The 24,132-nt window shown below is 44.6% G+C and overlaps 3 protein-coding genes across 3 annotated transcripts; 2 read left to right on the top strand and 1 right to left on the bottom strand.

The window, feature by feature from the left end:
• The first annotated feature begins 3,049 nt into the window (after positions 1-3,049).
• On the top strand, positions 3,050-5,017 carry UBQLN3 (ubiquilin 3). The gene has a single exon (XM_025988410.1). It carries the CDS (start codon positions 3,050-3,052, stop codon positions 5,015-5,017), a length of 1,968 nt encoding a protein of 655 aa, XP_025844195.1.
• An 8,415-nt stretch (positions 5,018-13,432) lies between these two features.
• Positions 13,433-15,076, top strand: LOC112911787 (ubiquilin-1-like). Its single transcript, XM_025988459.2, has one exon. The coding sequence runs from the start codon at positions 13,433-13,435 to the stop codon at positions 15,074-15,076; it is 1,644 nt and encodes a 547-aa protein (XP_025844244.2).
• Positions 15,077-19,697: 4,621 nt separating this feature from the next.
• Positions 19,698-20,654, bottom strand: OR52D1 (olfactory receptor family 52 subfamily D member 1). The gene has a single exon (XM_025988432.2). The coding sequence runs from the start codon at positions 20,652-20,654 to the stop codon at positions 19,698-19,700; it is 957 nt and encodes a 318-aa protein (XP_025844217.2).
• Between the last annotated feature and the right edge of the window lie 3,478 nt (positions 20,655-24,132).

Here is a 24,132-nt window from a genome sequence, read left to right as displayed (position 1 = left end):
TGCACTAGTGAGGCAGCTCTTACAATGGAGCGGGTGGGAGACGGTGGTGTCTGCAGCAGTGGAGGTGGTGCCTGGTATTCAGATTCTGGTCTGCAAAGGGTACCCACAGAAATTTGTGTACTTCTCACAGACCACCCCTCTTCCAGCCCTGACACTGCAATCAGCAAGATTGAGGGAGAATCCACAAAACTCCTATAGATCTATTGCCAGACTCCCACTCCACCCCCTCAAACTAGTAAAAAGATATGTCTCAAGAAAGAATTACATCTAAAATGGATTTTCCACCTTCCCATTAAGATGTTTCTATCCAATCAATCTTTTAAAAAAATTTATGTATATATGTATGTATGTATGTATAGAGCTCGAGTGGGAGGGAAGAGCTGGAGGGAGAGAGAATCCCAAGCAGACTCCACACCAGGCATGGAGCTTATTGTGCAGCTTAACTACCTGCTTGAAATCGGAGTCGACCTCAAAACCCTAAGATCATAACCTGAGCCAAAACCAAGAGTTGGAGGCTTAACTGAGTAAGCCACTCAGGCTATCCAATCAATTAATATGATTGAACTTTATACCCTGTTTGCCACAGTTTACATGAAAGCCCAAGCTCTTTGCATCATTTTTCTGATTCCTACCCCAATATGCTCTGAAAATCCCTCATCAGACCCGATGTTTCCATTGGTCATCAATTCTCCACATCTTTCCACCCACCATCTAGAACTCATAATTTAGCAACAGCAAAACCCTACTCTATCTAACGTTTCCTCTAAATGATCCCCACCTTTGTGCCATAACTGAAATCTGACTGTCCACTGACAGTGTACGCTCTGTCCTCCATTCTCTTATCATGAGTAAATTATCTTTGGACCTAAATCAAGCTCTCCACTAGGGCACTGATCTCAGTCTCTCCAATTCATCTACACAACAGTTTACTTTTGCAATTATTTTCTCTTCTTTCTGCATCATTTGTCCTTCCTCTATGTTGTTCCCAACAGAATAAAAGCATGATATAGTATTGTCCGTCTAAGAAAAACATCTCTATCCCCATGTTTCTACACAGACATCGTACCCTTTCTCTTATATAAATACTCTTATTTAATCCACTTCATTTCCAACTCACTTGCTTTTTAAAAAGATTTATTTATTCATCAAACACATACACACAGAGGCAGAGACACAGGCCAAAGGAGAAGCAGGCTCCCCACAAGGAGCCTGATGTGGGACTTGATCTCAGATCCAGGATCACGCCCTGAGCCGAAGGCAGAGGCCCAACTGCTGAGCCACCCAGGCAACCCCTCACTTGCTTTTAAATCTACTTCAGCCAGATCTCTGCCCCCTCCACTCTTCCAAACTCAGGCTCATCATTGTCCTCCATTCTCTTGGCAAATCTAATAGTTTTCAGCCTTTATCTTCCTAACCCACCAGCATCATCCAATACCATAGGTTACTCTCTTCTTTCTGAAACACTTCATTTGCTTTTTTCCCCTTTCTCTCTTTTCTGACTATATATTTTATTTCTTCTCAATTTCCTTTGTGGAACACATCTTATATTCCAGACTTGTAAATATGTAGTTGCTCGTGCCTTGGTCTTTTTATCTCTATCATGTTACTGCTACTCACGAATCTTATGATTTTAAATACCCTGCCATGGCTGATGAACTGTAGACTCACAATAGTGAACTCCCTCCCTTCTTGTCCATTTGGGTATAAAATAAACATCTCAAATGTACATAGCATTGAATTCTGGGTTTTCTGTTTAACAACTTTATTTCTCGGTCTTTTTTTTTTTTTTTTCAAATCTCAGTAAATAGCCAATCCATTCTTTGCATTCTTTTGGGGAATAACAACAATCTTTTTAAAAAGTAAAATAAAAACTTTATGTCAGGGATCCCTGGGCAGCGCAGCGGTTTAGCGCCTGCCTTTGGCCCAGGGCGCGATCTTGGAGACCCAGGATCGAATCCCACGTCGGGCTCCCGGTGCATGGAGCCTGCTTCTCCCTCTCACTCTGCCTGTGTCTCTGCCTCTCTCTCTCTCTATCATAAATAAATAAATATTTCAGAAGAACTTGCAACCTACACAAGAGACCAAGATAAACAAAATAGAAAAAATGACCCCAGAGAAAACAGAGATAATTCTGAAAACAGAAAAGAATGTTAAGAGAGAGAGGGAAACCCTCTAATTAAAAAAAAAAAAACGTTATGTCATTTTTGGCTCCCCTTTCATACTCTTGATCTTGCCTATCAGTAAGTTAATGCTCTGAAAATATATTAAAAATTCACAGCTAATGTTGAATCAAAGAGAAGGCAGAAACCTAGAATGCCAGGAAGAGGAGCAATTCAAGGTGCAGCTGAATTTGGGTCTTTACAGGGACAAGGGAGGATGAGCCTTTCCTAATTGGGCAATCGGAGGTGAGTCTCCACATACCATATACAGATGTGTGGAAGTAGGACTCTTGGCCTGAAATGGAAGGGTCAGCCCAGACCGCTCACTGTGAAGAAGGCATCAAGATAAAGGTAATAAAAGAGGTAAAGATGGGGGGGAGGGGGGAGTTCCTGAGGATACAGAGCACCTTGGAGGAATCTCAAGAATCCATTGTGTGAGGCTGTGATGTCAGTGCTGAGGTCACAGAGGTCACCTGATGGAGTGGGTTCCGGCCCAGAAGGCTTCAGGGGTGGCTGTTAGCAAGATGAGGGCGGTTTGGAGCCCAGTATAAGAGGGAGGACGGGGCCACAGCTGATTGGTATGTATGCCCTGACCCAAACCCTTCTTCTTACCTTTGCCCTTCACTCATCAACCGTAGACCTCTTTCTCAGGGCATCCAGTGTCCCTCTTTTGACCCTGACACTGCTCAGATCCATAATCCTCCACAAGCATCCAATCCTAGGACCTCAGTACCCCTCCCATGCAGACTCCCTGTGCCCTTACCCTGAGACCCCAGGCCCTCTTCCTGCTCACCTTTCCTTCTTTTGCCACTGCCCAAAAGGATGATTCAGTACCCCCATCCACATCCCGCAGCTGTGTCCCCACAGACCTGGGCCTCCTGCTGCCCACCATGGCCAAAAGCGGAGAGGCCCTGCCACAGGGCAACCCAGCGCCGATCCAGGACCCCCGCCTCATCAAGGTGACAGTGAAGACGCCCAAGGACAAGGAGGATTTCTCAGTTACAGACACTTGCACCATCCAGCAGCTGAAGGAAGAAATATCCCAGCGCTTTAAGGCCCACCCTGATCAGCTGATCCTAATCTTTGCTGGCAAAATCCTCAAGGACCCTGACTCACTGGCACAGTGTGGAGTCCGAGATGGCCTCACTGTCCACCTGGTCATCAAGATGCAACGCCGCACCATGGGCACTGAGTGTCCAGCTGCTTCAGTCCCTGCCCCAGCCTCCAGCCCTGGATCATTCCCTCAATCGAGCTCCATTTACCCAGCTGATATGCCACCCACCTTTAGCTTAGGTGTCCTCACAGGCCTCAATGGGCTAGGCCTGACCTCCGGTAGCTTCCCTGACCAGCCAAGCTCACTGATGTGGCAGCATGTGTCTGTGCCTGAGTTTGTGGCTCAGATCATCGATGACCCTTTCATCCAGGGTCTGCTGTCCAACACAGGCCTGATGCGCCAGCTAGTTCTCGACAACCCCCATATGCAGCAGCTGATCCAGCACAACCCAGAGATTGGGCATATTCTCAACAACCCTGAAATCATGCGGCAGACACTGGAGTTCCTGCGCAACCCGGCCATGATGCAAGAGATGATGCGTAGCCAGGACCGGGCACTCAGTAACCTGGAGAGCATCCCTGGTGGCTACAATGTGCTTCGTACCATGTACACAGATATTATGGATCCGATGCTGAATGCAGTACAGGAGCAATTTGGTGGCAATCCCTTTGCTACTGCCACTACTGTTAATGCCACCACCAGCAGCAACCAACCTTCGAGGACAGAGAATTGTGACCCTCTCCCGAACCCCTGGGCTTCCACATATGGAAGCTCAGGTAGTAGGCGAGGCAGGCGTCCTGGAGACCAGGATGCACCCGAAACTAGAAACAGGGTTCCCAACATTCTGGGTAATATAGGGCTCTATGACTATCTTCAGCAATTACATGAGACCCCCCAGTCCCTGGGAACCTATCTGCAAGGGATTGCATCCACCCTCAATCCCAGCCAAGAACCACCACCACCAGGAAATCGTATCCCCCCAACTTCCTCTTCCTCCCAAGAACGTGAGTCAGGCCAGCCTCTCCCCAAAGAGTCAACAACCATCAAGGGAAAGTCCTCTTGCCCATCATTCCTAAGATACCCCCCAGAGAGCAATACTGGCCAAGATGGAAGCCAAAGTGGTGCAGGGAATGGCTCCCCTAGCCACAGCACCAACATGCCTGATCTTGTCTTAGGGCTGGGGCATTCTGCTAACAGGGCACCATTCGTTCCTTCACCACTTTCCTCTGTGGCGGCTACCCTCGGCAGCCCCGAGCATGCCTGGCTGCCACCACCAGCTTTTCCAAGATCTCTGAGGCCTACCAGCATGAGCCAGGTCCCACAGTTGCAGGATGAGATGCGCCGGCAGCTGCCACTGCTGCTGCACCTTCAGGCAGCCATGGCTAACCCTCGAGCCATGCATGCCCTGCTACAGATTGAGCAGGGTCTGCAGGTCCTGGCTACTGAAGCCCCGCGCCTCCTCCTCTGGTTCATGCCTTGCCTAGCAGGGCTGGGGAATATGGCAGGCAGTACAGAGCCTAGGGAGGGTGCCCTTATGCCTGAGGATCCCCCTCTTGCCCCAGCTCCTGAGGTTCCCCCAGCCCAGGGCTCTGTGGAGCTAGGCCTCCATTCTACCCCCTTCCTCCAGATGTTGCAAACTCTTGTTGGTGCCAATCCGCAGCAGCTGCAGCCCGAGATTCACTTCCGGGTGCAGCTAGAGCAACTGCGGGCAATGGGCTTTCTGAATCCCGAAGCCAACCTCCAGGCCCTCATAGCCACTGGGGGTGATGTGGATGCTGCCGTGGAGAAGCTGAGGCAGGCATAGGAGCCCTAGGTGGTCAGACCATATCTTTTCCTCCGTGCCTTTCCCCTGTATCCCACAACCCTAACTCCCCCGTTCTTGAATGCAGCTGCACTATGAACCAAATCCACTATGATGCCCTTTACTGGGGAGACAATGTTGTTCCAGAGTCATTGAGGAAGAATGAGAGCCAGAAACAGGGTGGGGGTGCTGGGAGTGACCCAACCACCCCTGCCACTGAACCATCTTGGGGCCCCAGTCTGAGCTCTGCTTATGCCTATCTTGAGATGCAATTACATCCTATCTCCAGTGTCTGCTGCTGACTGAGTCTGGTTCTTTGTGGGCTGGTGGGGAAGGGGACATATGGGAGAAAAGCTGGCAATAAGAGCTGTGTTTGCATGCATGGGAGGATTTGGAGGATAAGCTCATAGGTCTGAGGTTCAAAGATTCATGGAGAACAAAGGAGGAGGAACAGAGGCCTGCAGCTCCCCTGGGGTCCTTCCAGGGGACTCCCAGATCTCGTGTCCTGGAGGAGCTGCCTCCATGTACTCTGTTCCTTGGCACGTTCCTACCACCAGCCTGCCTGCAAAGTGGGCACAGTTTCTAATTTCTAGCACCCCTGAAGACCATCCCATAGGTGGCTCTCACTTTCTGGATTTGAGGCTGATTCCTGGGTAGATAGGGAGCCCCAAGAATTCAGGCTGAGTTCTAAGATTCCCTAATCTCACCAAGGTTACAAAGTACTCTTTCTGACAACTGCCAGCACAGAAATGGAATACTCACCCTGTGCTTAGTATTTTGTCAGTGATTAGAGAGTCAAATAAGTCAGAGACACCTTCAGAAGGTGATGGTCTGGGGACACAGAGCATTCAAACTGTATTTGAAGACTACTCATTATACAGAATATGAACTGTGATAGGTGCTGTAAAGAGCAGGAGCTGTGGGGGTAGCACATGGGCCTGAGCTTGCCTGGGGAGACGGGGCGGGCTTCCTGAGTGCCAGCTCCAAGCTGAAATCTTAAAAGTGGGAACAATGAAGTAGCCAAAACTACTTGTTGGGACAGGAGAAGGGAAAGCATCCCAACCAAGACAGTGTCGTGGGGCAGATCTATTTTTAACTCTTTGAGGAACCTCCACAGTTTTCCAGAGTGGCTGCACCAGTTCACATTCCCACCAGCAGTGCAAGAGGGTTCCCCTTTCTCCACATCCACTGCTGGGGATTTACCCCAAAGATAGATGCAATGAAACGCCGGGACACCTGCACCCCGACGTTTCTAGCAGCAATGTCCACAATAGCCAAACTGTGGAAGGAGCCTCGGTGTCCATCGAAAGATGAATGGATAAAGAAGATGTGGTCTATGTATACAGCGGAATATTCCTCAGCCATTAGAAATGACAAATACCCACCATTTGCTTTGACGTGGATGGAACTGGAGGGTATTATGCTGAGTGAAATAAGTCATTCGGAGAAGGACAAACATTATATGGTCTCATTCATTTGGGGAATATAAATAATAGTGAAAGGGAATAGAAGGGAAGGGAGAAGAAATGAGTAGGAAATATCAGAAAGGGAGACAGAACATGAAGACTCCTAACTCTGGGAAATGAACTAGGGGTGGTGGAAGGGGAGGAGGGCGGGGGTTGGGGGTGAATGGGTGACGGGCACTGAGGGGGGCACTTGACCAGATGAGCACTGGGTGTTATTCTGTATGTTGGCAAATTGAACATCAATAAAAAATAAATTTATAAAAAAAAAAACCTACAATGAACTGGAATATTCTCCGATCTGTATCTTACATATGTTTATATATGTGTATTTATGGTTTTTTTAAATTTAATTTACTACTGCCACACTTCAGTTGTTTTAACTTTGAAATAGTGACAAAATGTTCAATGGTTGACTCATTATTCCTTTGCAAAATACCATTGTCTAATTTTTTCTATTTTTCTGCATACACTTATGTACATGTCAAATTTCAGAAAAGGCCAAATGACATCTTGATTGGCTTTCTACTACATTTGTAAATTAGAGAGAATTGAGAATTTTAGTTTTTTAATTTTTTTTAAGATTTTTATTTTTTTGAGATTAAGTGAGTGAGAGAGAGCATGAGTGGGGGAAGAAGCAGAGGGAGAAGGAGGAGCAGGCTCTCCACAGAGCAAGGTTCTTGACGTGGGGCTGGATCCCAGGACCCTGGGATCATGGCCAGAGCCAAAGGCAGATACTTAGTCCACTGAGCCCCCCAGGCTCTCCCAAAATTGAGAATTTTACAAATGACAATTTTCCCTTTTAGAATAAGGAATGTTTCCATTCATATTTCCTGTTTCTCTATAAAGAAGTGTAGCTTCTCCCAACTGCTGGTGAATAGAAGAGGCGGGGTTGGGAGTAGATGAAATAGATGAGGGGGATTAACAGGTGTAAACTTCCAGTCATAGAATAACTAAGTCAAGGGGATGTCATATACAGCATAGGGAATATAGTTGGTCATGTTGTAATAACGTTTGGTGACATAATGTATAAAATACCAAAGCACTACAATGCACACCTGAAACTAACAGGGTATTGTATGTTGATTATACAACAACAACAACAACAAAAGGACTGCAGTTTCTTTATATTAGTCTTACACATGTGGGTTTATTTAAATGTTACATTTTTCTGGTTCTTTTGAGATTTTCTTCCATTATATTTTCAGGATGGATATCGTTGTGATGAAACTGTGCTATGACCAATTACATTATAAATTCTTATTTTAGGGCTGTCCGGGTGGTTCAGTTGATTAAGTGTCTGCCTTTGGCTCAGCTCATGATCCCAGGGCCTTGGGATGGAGCTGAATCAGGTTCCCCGCTGAGCGGGAAGCCTGCTTCTCCCTCTCCCTCTGCAGCTCCTCCTGCTTGTGCTCTGTCTCTTGTTTTCTGTCTCTCTGTCTCTGTCTCTGTCTCTGTCTCTCTGTCAAATAAAATCTTTAAAATGAAATTCTTTCGATGAACACCGAGGCTCCTTCCACAGTTTGGCTATTGTGGATATTGCTGCTAGAAACATCGGGGTGCAGGTGTCCCGGCGTTTCACTGCATCTGAATCTTTGGGGTAAATCCCCAACAGTGCAATTGCTGGGTCGTAGGGCAGTTCTATTTTTAACTCTTTGAGGAACCTCCACACAGTTTTCCAGAGTGGCTGCACCAGTTCACATTCCCACCAACAGTGCAAGAGGGTTCGCCTTTCTCCACATCCTCTCCAACAAGTATTGTTTCCTGCCTTGTTAATTTTCCCCATTCTCACTAGTGTGAGGTGGTATCTCATTGTGGTTTTGATTTGTATTTCCCTGAGGGCAAGTGATGCAGAGCATTTTCTCATGTGCGTGTTGGCCATGTCCATGTCTTCCTCTGTGAGATTTCTGTTCATGTCTTTTGCCCATTTCATAATTGGATTGTTTGTTTCTTTGCTGTTGAGTTTAATAAGTTTTTATAGATCTTGGAAACTAGCCCTTTATCTGATAGGTCATTTGCAAATATCTTCTCCCATTCTGTAGGTTGTCTTTGAGTTTTGTTGGCTGTATCCTTTGCTGTGCAAAAGCTTCTTATTTTGATGAAGTCCCAATAGTTCATTTTTGCTTTTGTTTCTTTTGCCTTCATGGATGTATCTTGCAAGAAGTTACGTGGCCGAGTTCAAAAAGGGTGTTGCCTGTGTTCTCCTCTAGGATTTTGATGGAATCTTGTCTCACATTTAGATCTTTCATCCATTTTGAGTTTATCTTTGTGTATGGTGTCAGACAATGGTCCAGTTTCATTCTTCTGCATGTGGATGTCCAATTTTCCCAGCACCATTTATTGAAGAGACTGTCTTTTTTCCAGTGGATGGTCTTTCCTGCTTTGTCAATATTAGTTGACCATGAAGTTGAGGGTCCACTTCTGGATTCTTTCTCTATTCTGTTCCATTGATCTATGTGTCTTTTTTTGTGCCAGTACCACACTGTCTTGATGACCACAGCTTTCTGGTACAACCTGAAATCTGGCATTGTGATGCCCCCAGCTATGGTTTTCTTTTTTAAAATTCCCCTGGCTATTCAGGGTCTTTTCTGATTCCACACAAATCTTAGGATGATTTGTTCCAAACCTCTGAGGAAAGTCCATGGTATTTTGATAGGGATTGCATTAAACGTGTAAATTGCCCTGGGTAGCATTGACATTTTCACAATATTAATTCTTCCAATCCATGAGCATGGAATATTTTTCCATCTGTTTGTGTCTTCCTCAATTTCTTTCAGAAGTATTCTGTAGTTTTTAGAGTATAGATCCTTTACCTCTTATTTAGGTGAGCAAAACATCACAAATTGCTATGTTGGTAAATCACTGTCTGTATCTACATGTAATTCAATCTCCCTTTCTCCTTCCTTACCAGCCTCCCTCCTACCTTTACTTTCTTTCTTCCTTCCTTTGTTTTTTTAAGATTTTATTTATTTATTCACGAGAGACACAGAGAGAGAGGCAGAGATACAGGCAGAGGGAGAAGCAGGCTCCATGCAAGGAGCCCGACAAGGGTCTGATCCCAGTCTCCAAGATCAGGCCCTGGGCGGAAGGCGGCGCTAAACCGCTGAGCCACCCAGGCTGCCCCCTTTCTTCCTTCCTATATGTATTTTATTTGGTATTTGCTGGCAATGGGGTTACAGAGGCAAATAAGATAAAGTTCCGGTTCTCATGGAGCTTAATTCTAGTGAAGGGAGATGGAAACATAAATGAATAGAAAAGAGGAAATGATGACATAATGCATTTTATACAAATAATTAAAATCTACTGATAAGATTTGGAATGGTTGGGAAAGGCTTGGTGAAGAGATGATTTGACAGGTAAGGACAAGCCTTGTAAAAATTAAGTGGATAAGCATTAAAGCTTTAGGGATTAGCAATTACTATGGCTCTAAGTATGGGAAGGCACTTGGCTTGTTTCAGATATAAAAGGGAGGCAAATGTGGCCAAGTTTTATAGAAAAGGAGGAAATCATCATCAGGTAGTTGAGATGGGCAGGAGTCCATGCAGGAGAGGCTTTGTGGCTAGACAAGGAGTTTGGATTTTATTGCCAAAGTAATATGGAGGTAGTCTTTGCTACTTCCATTAGAGGATCTTTTTAGGATTAATTCAACAAATTTATAAGATTATCATAAACCAGACTTGGCTCAAACCTACTCAGTGGGTTACAGGAAGCTCACTAGTAGGACAGAATCAGGCATTTCTCTTTTAATGGGACTACTTATAGCACTTCATGTTCAGTTAGCCTGGCCACCAGGAGCCATCTTCTCCCAGGTGATAGTTTTGGTTAAAAAGAATTAAACTCTCATTAGATATTTCTGAAACAAATTACTGACAAGAAACACTAAAACTGCATATAATACTGAGCTTTTATGGGCACCTATGTGGCTCAGTAAGTCAAGAGTCTGCCTTCGGTCATAATTTTAGGGTCCAGAGATTGAGTCCCATGTCTGGCTCAATACTCCATGGGAAGTCTCCTTCTCCCTCTCATTCTCTCTCTGCTGCTCTGCCTTTTGTACACACTCTGTCTCTCTGTGTGTCAAATAAATAAATCTTTAAAAAATACTGAGATTTTTATATAGTTTGATCTAATAAAACTCTTAGCAGAATAGGATAACCTTAGCCAATCTCTGTGAAGAATATGGGAATGAAATATATTTTCTGGAAATTACATCTTAATATAATAAACCTTAAATCAGGTGCATAAAGTCAGCATTTCAGTCCAGGATTAGAGTCCTGGGTCTAACAGAAGATACCACACTTTCCTCACCAGTCAGTCTGCTTGGAGCTGTCTTTCATCATCTACAGCTGAACATATCTCTGGGCATTTGGTCAGCCCTGACAGGTAGATCTGTTCTCCCTGCTTGAATCTAGTTAATGGATGTGACCGCAGGATATGCTGAAGATCGATAGTGACTGTAGTATTGACTTCATACTCAGTGTTTGACAAGTATCTGCTCTGTGTCAGATACTTTGGATTGTACTTTATGTGAATTATCTCCTCAAATCTTCAAAACAAATCTGTGAAAAAATACCATTTTATAGATGATGAAAGCCAGGCTTAAAAAGGGTGAATGACTTGTTGAAGATTATTAAGTGGTAGGAGTGGGATTTAAACCAGGGTTATTTTCCTCTAGAGAGTTCTATGTTCAATTTAAGTTTTAAATTGATTAAATAAAAAGTTGATACTTTAATTTTCTGATTATAAAATAAATATAGTTACAATATAAGATATTCCAATAATGTCAGCTTCTCAGGAAGGATGACGGGCGATTCCTGTGTTGAAGAACTCAGTGGACAGTGTGGTCAGGGCTCCCTCACTGAGACAGAGTGTGTAAATGGACTGTCAGGGCCATCAGTGGGTGCTTGGGAAGGAGACATTCTGGGTCCTGATAATAGGGCCTGAAAGAGAGGAGAGAAGGGATGCTTCACCCCACAGGCCATGCATAGCAAAGAGGAAATCCCTGGGAGCATGAAGTATGAGAAAGCAATTCTAGACAATGTCATCCAGAATGTTCAACACCTGTTACATATTAATTATTAGCTAATGAAAATCCAGGAATGTTAGTTTGAAGATCTAGTTATGCTAGGTGAAATCCAAAAAAAAATCTGCAAAGGAATTGATTTTGCTAATAATATTTGTGTGGTAGGAGTTGTTCTGAGGTCTGGGCATTCCCAAGAAAAGTGCACTTGCTTGATGCCAGACTGCTCCGTCTGCTTGCTGCCAGCCAGCCACAAGGCTTGCTTTATGACGTTGCCTCAGACTGAGAAGGTCTTTTAAACCCAGGAATTACAACTTATTAGAGTCTTGATATTGGTGGGATACAGGAGATACTCATTCAAACTAGTTCAAGTTTAAGAACATATATCGATATCCCATAAACATCGTAGTTGTAGATGGTTCTAGATGTTCATGTTTACCAAATCCAGCAGAACCTTTTGAAGGTGGTATTATAGGCAGCCAAGTGCTCATGTTGTAGTCCTTGGAAATTCCAGAATCGGAAAAAGGCTCAATTATATAATGGCAAAGCCTAGCAGCCTATTGTATCCATCTTCACAGTAAAAAACACAATTGTTGCAGATTTGACTTTACCTGGGGTCCCACCTGCTTGGAGTAATCAAAACAATACCTCAGGGATCCCTGGATGGCTCAGCAGTTTAGCGCCTGCCTTTGGCCCAGGGAGTGGTCCTGGAGACCCGGGATCAAGTCCCACATCGGGCTCCCTGCATGGAGCCTGCTTCTCCCTCTGCCTGTGTCTCTGCTTCTCTCTCTCTCTCTCTCTCTCTATCTCTCGAATAAACAAATAAAATCTTTAAAAAAAATAGCTCAGAGGATCATCATTTTCTGCTTTTGCAGCTGAAATATGTCAGCTCCCAAGTAACAATTTTCCTCTTCAAATTGTATTAAATCTAATCATTGTTGGGACGCCTGGGTGGCTTAGTCAGTTAAGTATCTGCCTTAGGTTCAGGTCATGAGTCCTAGGATCCAGTCCCACATCAGGCTCCCTGCTCAGTGGGCTCTCTCTCTACAGCGCTCCCTCTGCAGCTCCCCCTGCTTGTGTTCGTGCTCTCTCTCTGCCTCTCTCTGTCAAATAAATAAGATCTTTTAAAAATTAATCATTGTTAAATCATAAAGACCTAGAGTAAACTTACTACTTTCTTATCATTTCTTTTGTCTCAGCTCTAATCCTGGAGGGTTGAGATGATGGTTTATGTCTGAGTACAACTGAGTTCACAAGTTCTTGGGGAACATGATGCTATTTTTCTTAGAACCATGTCAATAAGTTAGTCAGCCTGGTGGGCCTCAGAGATGCAAGCTGCCCTCAAGCCCTGCTGAGGCTGAATGGACTAATTATATGTATCTTCATTCTGTTCATATAGAAACAAGGGAACTTGTGGCCTTGACTGGGCCATGATCCGTATACAGTAATTAAGTGAAAGGTAGGTGACTAGAATCAGCACTTCCTAAGCCAGTTCTTACCTTTTCTACTTAGCTATATTTGCTTGCCAATCTCAGGTGGTATGATTTTCAACAGTGAAATAGCCTGGTGCAAAACAGGCTTTCTAGACAGAAACATTTAATTTTTTTTTCTTTTGCTATTTAAGTCAAATTGTAAAGAGAGCCAACCTCAGACAGGTAGAAGAGACCTCTGCCCTTCCCCCATTCAAGTCTCCTTCTCAACTGTGACCTCATCACTGACATCACTGACATATCCCCTAAGGCTGGTCCTGATGAAGGATAGCTGACACCCCTATGGGAGCCAGGTGACCTCAAGGCTACATTAGGAAGAGGTGTCCAGAGGCCGTGGGTGAGTGGACATCCCTAAACACCTACTGGTCCCTGCACCCAGGTGTGCTTAGTGCCGTACCTGGGCTTCTACAGGTCCTCAGGGGCTCCTGCATCCTGCTCTTGAGATAATATGGCTCAGGCTAGGGAAGAAGCAAGGGACAGCCAGCTGGTGTCTGATAGGGAGCTGACATCACGCATCATCAGAGTGTCAGTCAAGACCCCACAGGACTGCCAAGAATTTATGCTGGCAGAAAATAGCAGTGTCCACTACTTTAAGAAAGAGATCTCCAAACGCCTTCACTATGACACTGACCGATTGGTGCTCATCTTCACTGGAAAGATCCTCCGAGACCAAGACATACTGAGCCAGCGCGGCATCTTTGATGGCACTACGGTCAACTTAGTGGTGAGAACCCGTCTGAAAGGAACTCTGCCTGGTCCTGGAACTCTTCCAGGCCCTACTGACCACTGCACACATCACTCTGAACCCTCCACCTCAGAGAGTGCTGGGATGCTGGCCAGGCTGGGCCGGCTGGCCCAGAGCTCACCTGAGCTGACTGACTTTCTTGGCCAGCTGGCTCAACTCCTAACAGCTGCACCCGAGTCAGTGGTGCAGTTCTTGGAAAACCCTGTGATTCAAGGCCTGGTCAATGAGAAACCAGCCAAGTCCAGACAAGCTCCCGAATCCTCAAGGCAGAATCCTCAGAAACCTGAGACAACTCTTAAGGCTCTGGAAACCTTGCAGAACCCAGCCCGGCAACAAGAGCTCCTGCAGGCAAATAAACAGGATCTAGAGGCATTGACGGCAGTGCCAGGTGGTGACAATGCTATGCGTCCAGTCTGCTCTGATATCCAGCAGTTCATGCTCTTCACTCTGGCCCCCCTGGTTGCCTCCAAAGGCCAAAACCCAGCTTCAGAGCTTTGCAAAGAGGAGGCCAATGCTCACAGCAGTACTGACACTACTACTACCATCCCCACAGCCTCAGCACCTGCCAGGCCATTGACCCAGAAGGTCAAGGCAGGACAAGCGATCCAGGCTAGGAGCGTGGCCTCAAATCAGCCCCATTCAGGATGTGGGCCTAGAATGCCAGATATAAACTCAGGCCACAATCTTCTCTCCCAGGAGAGCCAGCAGCCCATAGGGAAAGCCACTTTAACCAGTCAGCTGAGACCCTCGCCCTCTGCCTTGCATAAAGCCTTGCATGTCCTACAGCAGAATCCAGCTCTGCTACACCAGTTGGCAAGTGGAAGCCCCCTACAACACCATCTGCCACTACTTCCCATCCTGACCAACCCTCGAGCACTGCAGGCCTTGATACAGATAGAAAAGGGCCTGCAGATACTGTCCAAGGAGGTGCCTGGGCTGGGACCTTGTTTGTGGGGCCCAGGTAGGGGAACTAGAGAACCCCCTGAGACTAGGGGTGGAGGGCAGGGTCAGAGAGCAGGCTCTGTGCAGCCCACCTGGGCTGTTCTTCAGCTTCTCCATGCACTAGCCAATGCCTGTTCTCAGTCCACACAATCCTCACTATCCTCATTCTCCCTCCCTGAAGGCTGCTTCCAGCAAGAGCTGGAGCATCTGAAGGCCATGGGTTTTGCTAACCATGATGCCAATCTACAGACCCTCATGGCCGCGGGAGGAGACATTCAGGTTGCCATTGAGAGGCTACTGGGGCAACCAGAGGCCCAGGTCCCACCAACTGATGCCTACAGTGTACCACCTCATGGAGAGGGAGGGAAAGGAAGGGAAAGGGGAAGGGGAGGGGAGGGTAAATAGCATATTTTGAACTCCTCTTACTCAGATCATGTGCACACTTTAACAGCCCTCCTCACTCACTGCCCAAGCCTGTTCCTCATTAAAAAGATTGCTTGGATCTCACGTGTGATGTCCAATTTGGGGGTATGTGGGCAAAAAGAATGTTGTTTGGGGGAGATATTGATAATGTTATAGGGTCTTGGATCCAGGCTGCACCTATTCTCATACCCTTAATCTCAGTGTTTTCCAAATTTGAACATGAGTTTGGGGTAGTCCTGAGTGTTTTCAGCAACCTAGGTCCCCACCAACATTGCCCTTATCATCACAAGCCACCTCTGCTCCAACTTCAAAATTACTCTGAAGGAATTCTGGCTTTTTTTCCCCCAGGAAGCCACTCTCTCTTTCACCAAATGTCTCCATCGTCAGGCCCAGTCTCTCCATATTATGGAAAGCCTGTCCCACTTCCCTTTCATCTCAGGCTCTTTCTCTCCTACCGGCCTGGCAGGATCTTGCTTTGTGAAGTGAACTCTGACCACTTCTGAAGCCCCATCCTCTCCTCCTGGGTAGACTTCTTGCCTTTACATTGTAAAATGGTTGACTCAACTGTCCCACCAGCCATCCAACTTCTCTCTCTTTTCTCCAAAGAGAAAAGAATTTTCTTTGAATTCCTCCAAAGTTGGCTACATCTCCCCGTCCTCTGCAGTCACTCCCAGGATGGTATGGAAGTTTCTCAAAATTCTCTCATTACTCATCTTCCCATTTTTTTCTTTTGTACAGAAGATATACTGACCCATCTTTCTATAAGCTGCTTTATTGAATCTATTTTCTCATCCATTTTTTATAGAGTGATCTTTCCTGAGAGTATGCTACATGGATTCTTTATTCATCTTTCAGAGAGTTTGATCATGTCCATGGCTGTGGCTCTTACTTCTGTGTTCATGGTTCTTTCATCTCTAAATCTATTTGTACTTTCCATAGCCTACCAGCCTTTTCTTGGGTGTCACAGAGGAAACTCTGGCTCAGCATGGCTAGATAGAGCTCAGCATCTTTCCTGGCTCCCATTCCTACTCTAAGTTCTGGAGTCCCTGTGTCTTAATGAAAGTCCCCAATACTTTCCTAATCCACCAATTCTCTTCTGTAAACTCTCCTATCATAGAGGTGATTCACAGTGTAGGCACATGAAGTGTGACCCAGAGCACCAGGGGCTGTATGAAACCATGCAACAGGATACCACCTGATGAAAGAGAGGCACGGACCATATTGGAAGTGTTATTTTGGGGGAAATCAAGGAGTGCAGATTCAGAGCCAGAGCCAGGAGTCAACTGACCCTAGCTTGAAAAACAAAAAAATCTCATGCTTCTGGTGGCTGGGTAGGATAACATCTCTGAGCTATACACTGTGACTCAGTTGTTTTGTGACACTGCATGAACCTATAAATGAAGGTTATGGCAGTCAGGGACTATGGATAAAATATCTTTGGGACTACATGTCCCAACAATGATTCTGATACACAGTTTACTCTTCATTTCCCCATGGTACCAGGATTTTGGTCTGAATTTCTGAGAGCAGTGATGCACATTGGGTCCCAGGGAAGAATGAGAGTCTGGGGGTGAAGTGGGCATGACGGGCAGGGCAGTATCCCAGGCTCCTAGAAGTATGCTTCCTCTATCATGTGGGCTACAGTACCCAGACACCTGAGTGAGGTGGGAAATCTTGGCAATAATGTTAATAGTCTTCCTGGGGACTGAACCCTGCTACCTCCAGTCTTCTAGAAGCCTTACTGACTTCTACAAATCACCCTCTCCTTCTAGGAACTATTGCATTTTAGTGTCAGGATGATAAAAAGAGCCAAAACCAGAACTTTAGGGAGTGGAGCTTGCTGCCAGAGATGCAGAATCCTTCATCTGTTATCTATGGTATGTGCAACTTGGATTTTGGTCAGTAAAGGGAAGCCATGGGGAGGAACCACCCTGTGCTGTATCCACAGAGTATCAATCCAGAGCATAGGTGGCAGCTAGATTCCTGCACCAAGGTGTTAGCAGCTGTGCGATGCTGCACCCCTCCTTCTCTTCTAGTCTCCAATCTACCCCCTTTGACCTTTCTCCTGAGAGCTCCTCTCAGGCCACACATATAGCTAGAAGAAGAGGATAGCCCAAGAGTTATTTTTTAAAGATTTTATTTATTCATGAGAGACACACAGAGACAGGCAGAGACATAAGGCAGAGGGAGAAGCAGGCTCCACGCACGGAGCCCAATGTGGGACTCTGGGATCATGCCCTGACCCAACGGCAAATACTTAACTGCTGAGCCACCCAAGGGCCCTAGCCCAAGAGTTATGATGGATGATTGATGACTTTGTGCCTGAGATGAGGGAGCACTACACTGCAAACCACTGGACTTGTGGCCTAATATCAGGTACATCATTTGCCCACTCATGCACCTGAATTTCCTTACCAGTACATCAAATCCCTTAGCACTGTATGGTCCTGCAAATCTAGTCCACAGCTGGGTGCATTATTTTTTTATTTTTTTTAAAAAAGATTTTATTTATTTATTTGAGAGAGACAGAGAGAGAGTGGGGGGGGGGCACGCATGAACAGGAGGAGGGGCAGAGGGAGAAGCAGACTCCCCACTGAGCAGGGAGCCTGACGTGGGGCTCAGTTCAGGAGCCTGGTATCATGATGTGGGCAGAAACAAGCCACCCAACCAACTGAGCCAACCCAGGTGACCCTGAGTGCATTTTAAATATTACCATGGGAGTCCAGAGTCCTAAATCCTGGCCCTGCCCTTGATACCAACTTCCTAGGTTACTGACCCCCACTTTATTTCAGGAAAGATGTGAGGTTCATGGCAGGTAATTAGTAGTGTGAATGGTAAGCAGTTGTCCTGTGAGGGGGACATTTTGATCAAATTCAACCAGCATCTTAGGGGAGTAAGCTTAAGGCCCACAAAGAATTTTGCTGCATTTCAGGAGCAGAACAGGTTCCCTTACCCATTCTCACCCTCAGCTCTTTTTATATATTTTTCTATGTTCCTGAAATCATTACACTACTGAGTCTCTTTACCATTTATGACCTCAACAGACAAAGGGACTTCACTTTTGTTGCTGTTTGTGCAGGTTGAGCATCCCCACACATATCTCATACTGGATAATTCATGAGATACAGTCTATATAGTTGCATAACCTTAAGACTATTAGTCTCTCTGAGTCACAGGCTCTTAATTTAAAATGGAGATTATAGCTACATTTTGAATCATTGGGGGCAGCAACTGGGGACTTATTTGTGTATTTTAGAGCTGAGGTTACAAGGGCAAAGGAGGATTATTTAAAAAGGCATTTGGATTTTGAGCAGGCCTCCCTGAATCCTTAATAAGGGGTAATTTTATGGCTAAAAGGAAAGGGATTTCAAAACTGAAGACCAGAGGAGAAAGAGGAGAAAACATAGTTTCAACAAGCACCATTCATATCCCAAGCACTATCTAAATATTTTAGAGATGCTATATTATATAGTTTTCATAACAACCCTGTGAAATGATACCAGGAAAAACAGTCCTAAAAGTTTTGAGTTGGATAATAAGTTTCAGAGTTTATATAACATTTTCATTTTCATATTTTTGTTTTTTTAATATTTTATTTATTTATTTGACAGAAAGAGCACAAGTCAAGCAGGGGGAGTGACAGAGGGAGAGGGAGAGGGAAAAGCATGCTCCCCTCAGAGCAGCAAGCCTGATGTGGGACCCGATCCCAGGACTCTGGGATCATGACCTGACCCGAAGGTTGACGTTTAACAAACTGAGCCATCCAGGCACCCGACATTCTCATATTTGTTGATCATTTTGCATGTTAGCTACTACCTTAAGTTCTCTACATTCATTAACTTATTTATTCATTGCCACAGTATTAAGAATTAGATATTTAAAGAGAGAGAAAGAAAGAGACAAAGAGACAGAGAGAGAGAGATTAATATTATCCATTTGATAATTAGACAAACCAAGACATAGGAAGGTTGAGTACCATGATCAAGGCTATAAAAGTAACAAGCAGAGGAACCAGCGTTCAAACCCAGGTACTCTAACTTTAGACTTTGTGTTTTCATCACTATCCAAAGAATTGGAAATCAGATTAAATTTACCTAATTTTTTTTAACTTGGACTAACAGAGAATATTCTCACTATGAAGCCCAGACTCATTTCATATGTGGAATTGACTTGATCTTTAGTAAGTCATAGAAATATTTGCAACGAAAGAAAAAAACATTAAGCGCATTCTACACTGGCACTATCATACCTAAGATTTTCTCCAACACCTGCTTACTCCTAATGGCAAAATAAATATTATCATCTCTCTGGGCTGGCACTGGCACTATCATACTCAGATTTTCTCCAACACCTGCTTACTCCTAATGGCAAAATAAATATTATCATCTCTCTGGGCTCTTCAGAGTTACTCCAGGAGCCTCAGGAATATGGTATGTTCAGTGTGATTTTTGATACCTCTGATTCATCTGATCTTCACTTTCCTTCAAGTGCTTCCTTGCCTGTAAACACATTTCTGTAATATCCGAGGTCTCCATTCGTGTCAATGCATCATGACAGTGACCATACCCATTCATTTTCCTTATTATCAATCTGTGCTCAAGTTTCACATTAAATTTTTCCCCAAGTGCAGGAATCTCAGCAGTCGACTCTGAATCTCCTTGGTCCTAGCTCCATAGATGATTGGATTGAGCACAGGAGGCACCAGCACATAGAGGTTCGCTAGAAAGATGTGCACATTCTTGGGAACTCGGTGCTGGCCAAAACGATGGGTGAGGAAGGAGAAGAAAGCAGGAATGTAGAAGACCAGGATGACCCCGAGGTGGGAGCCACAGGTACTCAGAGCCTTGTGCCTGGCATCTTGAGATGGAAGGCGGAAGACAGTGTGGAGGATAAAGCCATAGGAAATGGCAATGAGGATGGAATCCAGACCCATGGCCAGCAGGGCCACAGTCAGCCCATAGACAATATTGACAGTGATGTTGCCACAGGCCAGGCGAGCGATGCCCATGTGCTCACAGTATGTATGTGCCATGACATGGTGACCACAGTAAGGCAGTCGCCTCAGCAAGAAGATAAATGGGGAGACAATGGCCACACTGCGGAAGAGGCCAACAAGGCCAATTTTGCCTATTACGGTATGGTTAAGAATGGTTGTGTATCTCAGTGGGTTGCAGATAGCTACATAGCGATCAAAGGCCATGGCCAGAAGAACTGAGGACTCCAGAGCATAGATAGAATGGACACAAAACATCTGGGCCAGGCATCCACCAAAGGAAATTTCTCCAGCATGGAGCCACAAAATGGCTAGCATTTTGGGCACGGTGGTGGAGCTGAGAGCCAGGTCAGTGAATGAGAGAAGACACAGGAAGAGGTACATGGGTGCATGAAGAGCACTGTCTGTCACAATGACCAGGATGAGGGCAGCATTCCCAGCCAGTGCTACCAGATACATGGCACAGAAGGGGATGGCAATCCAGATGTGAGCCCACTCCAGCCCTGGGATTCCTGTCAGGAACATGATGGCTGGAAGACTGTCATCACTGAGGTTGGAGGTTGACATTCTGCTTGGTAAGTAAAAGGTTTTATCCAAGAGGTGATGGAATCATAGTATGACTGCCCTGTAACATCAGGTCCTTGGTTCATTAATATAAAATGATCTTTCTGTGAAACAATTTTTTTTTAGACCAAGAAAAACATTTGTCACTAACTCGCTCAGAGACAGAACATAAAGACTCCTAACTCGGGAAAACGAACTAGGGGTGGTGGAAGGGGAGGAGGGCGGGTGTTGGAGGGGAATGGGTGACGGGCACTGAGGTGGACACTTGACAGGATGAGCACTGGGTGTTTTTCTGTATGTTGGTAAATTGAACACCAATAAAAATTAATTTTAAAAAAAAGTCAAATTTTTACAACCAAAAAAAAAAAAAAAGAATCTTAAAGACTCTCTCAAGTATAGTCTGCTCTTTTTTTTCATTCTGCTCATTCATGTACTCATCAATCATGTTTTGAGTTCTATATTCTGAGCACCAAACTAACCATTGAAGCATCTTTCCAATCTGATCCTTCATAACTTACCGCCTATACATCCTGCCCATCATTTAGTCAACTCACTCGGAGGGATGTTCCTTGCCTCTTTCCATGCCTAGGGTGTCTTCTGGCTTTATTTTCCCCTTCTCTGTTTTCAAAGCTTCAGTGAATGTTTTCCTTTCTCCCAGAAGCTTCCCTTTTTTTCTGGTCCAAAATGGTCTTTTATTTTTTTCATTGTTCTACTACTTTACACAATCCCATTATCTGAGACTATGCCTTTATGCAATTGCAACTTCCACACCAACCATGCCTTTGGCTGGACCTAGACATTTTGATCAATGTTCACTCAAGACTCAATGTTTACTAGTCAATGGAATGTAACATTCACTTTTGGACTTTATAATACAATAATGCAATCACTTTATTTTCTGTGTTTCTAATGTGTGTGTATATATATATATATATATATATATATATATATTTACATAACTTCATTTTGTACCTCAACTGGAATGCCTAGAAAGTAGTTAAGTCATCTGAATATGCTCACATAGCACATGAGTGAGTATCCACAGTTATTTGAGTACTCATCAGGGTACAATAGAAGAAAGAAAGAGATATATCATTCTATTGAGAGACAGCAATCCCTACTCTGGCAAAGCCAGCCAGTGGTGCTGCATGTCCATCAGTGTGATGGCTGGATGTTGAGGCTAGATGAGAATGCCATGTGCTGACAGAGACAACTCAAGGGAAGAAACAGAGTATCCTGGGGTTGCTTACTGTAAAGATATTCTGGAAAGAGAATCTGTTTCTGCTCTGGAAGGCTAGCTAGTACTTAAAAACATTTCCCTTTAGTAAATACATTTTCTACTTAAAAGAAACCTGTGTGGGATTCTGAGAAACTCGAATTTAGTCCTGATTCTCTAACAAAATTGATGTGTGACTTTGAACAAATCTTCCATTTCTTTGGCCTGTCTTAATTTGGAAAAATCAATGCCTCTATAGTCATTCTCTCTTTTCCATCTGTTCCTTATGTGGCATTGGAATAATCCCATAACCTCTTTGGGCCTTTTTTTTTTTTCATCTCCAAATTGGAAATGGCATCACACGGTTTATCACTTTCAAAAGCTTATGGTTGAGAAATAAATAATATTCATGAAAAAAGTTTCGATATCCCAAATAATTGCTCCCTTTTTTCAAGCTCTTTATCACCAACAACTTCCCAGAGAAAATAGAGTGTAATACCCACCATTTGCTTCAACGTGGATGGACCTGGAGGGTATTATGCTGAGTGAAGTAAGTCAATCGTAGAAGGACAAACGTTATATGGTCTCATTCATTTGGGGAATATAAAAAAAATAGTGAAAGGGAGTAAAGGGGAAAGGAGGGAAAATGAGTGGGAAAAACCAGAGAGGGTGACAGAACATGAAAGACTCTTAACTCTGGGAAATGAACAAGGTGGGGGTGGTGGAAAGGGAGGTGGGAGAGGGGATGGGGGTAACTGGGTGATGGGCACTGAGGGGGGCACTTGACGGGATGAGCACTGGGTGTTATGCTATATGTTGGCAAATCGAACTCCAATAAAAAAAAATATACAGGGCAGCCTGGGTGGCTCGGCGGTTTAGCTCCTGCCTTCGGCTCAGGGCGTGATTCTGGAGACCTAGGATCGAGTTCCACATCGGGCTCCCTGAGTGGAGCCTGCTTCTCCCTCAGACTGCGTCTCTGCCTCTCTCTCTCTGTGTCTCATGAATAAATAAACAAAATCTTAAATATGTATATATATATATATATATATATATATATATATACAAAAAATTTTAAAAATAGGGTGTGATAATCATTTGCACCCCTAGTCAGTGGGAAGATAGAGTCCAGAGAAGTGAACTGATGTCATCCAGATAACAAAGCATGTTCATTGCAGAGCTTAAATTAAGGGGCCTGATTCAAGTTTCAAGTTTTACCACACCCAAATATCCATGATATTACCAATATCTAATTCCTATCTCTTTCAAGCAAGGCATTTTGTCTAATATCAGTTCATAAGGTTCCTTTATTCATTATCTGAATTCTAAATGAGAATTAGGGAGTCCTCATATTTGCATAGAGACTTTCACTGATGACATCAATTGGTCTTAAGCTTGGTCTTGATGCATGCCTTGACACCTGGGGAGAGAGGCTTGGATGGTGGATGGCAGAGAGCTGATATCACTACCATCTTCCCTTCCCTTCTCTTATCAGCCTATTCTTGACCTTTAAGGATGATTTCAAGTGGAATTATAAAATAGTAGTACTCTGTGACCATCTGGGATGTGAGAAGCAGAAAGCCTAATATAAGAGCAGAGTTGGATTCCCCCCCCCCCTCAGGAAATGATGGGATATGGATATTGAGGAAATGCCACTCTGGTCCACAATGGGGGCATGCTTTCCAAATTGTTTCAGGGTCTTGTCGTTGAGGTCCCCCTCTCTGACCTAGACTTCAATGATTTAACTCTGTGGTATTTCATTTAACCCAGTTGTTGGGTAGCCTGAGAAGAAGAACATACCTGTATGGTAGACATGCACTTGCAAGTGGAGTCCACTGAGGCTGGAGCTCTGTGAGTGGGTATACTGAGTGTGAGGCTGTGTACAGAGGGTGATGGAGAGACAGCTTGTGCAGGAGATGGGTATCTGATTGCTCAGTGTTATTTAAGGAGGTTAAAGCTGCGTTTCAGTGCAGGTTCATGTGGTTGTGGTAGAAGGAAGCAGAGGGGTCTGAATGTGTAATCTGGGTTGAAATGTCTGATCTTTTCTTTGTTCTCTGTTTCCTGGGCTCAGCGAATGTCTTTAACTCGGCTCTGTGTCCCAGCCTCCTCTGGTCAATGAGCTTGATAAGCAAGTTTATTTATTGACTCTGCCTATGATGCTCAGGAGTATAAATCAAATTGGCCTCCTCCAGGGATTTGGCCTGTGATGCACATTTGAGAGAATGAGGAGGACTGATAACATGAGGAAGAATTAGGAGAATCTTCCTT

This window comes from Vulpes vulpes, chromosome 11 (genome assembly GCF_048418805.1).
Source record: "Vulpes vulpes isolate BD-2025 chromosome 11, VulVul3, whole genome shotgun sequence".
NCBI lineage: Eukaryota > Metazoa > Chordata > Mammalia > Carnivora > Canidae > Vulpes > Vulpes vulpes.
Note: the sequence above shows the minus strand (reverse complement) of the source record. Positions and strands in the feature narration are given on the sequence as shown.

Bases quoted from the DNA above. Each gene is read 5' to 3' on its own strand.
- UBQLN3 (XM_025988410.1), top strand. From the start codon at position 3,050: ATGGCCAAAAGCGGAGAGGCCCTGCCACAGGGCAACCCAGCGCCGATC.
- LOC112911787 (XM_025988459.2), top strand. From the start codon at position 13,433: ATGGCTCAGGCTAGGGAAGAAGCAAGGGACAGCCAGCTGGTGTCTGAT.
- OR52D1 (XM_025988432.2), bottom strand. From the start codon at position 20,654: ATGTCAACCTCCAACCTCAGTGATGACAGTCTTCCAGCCATCATGTTC.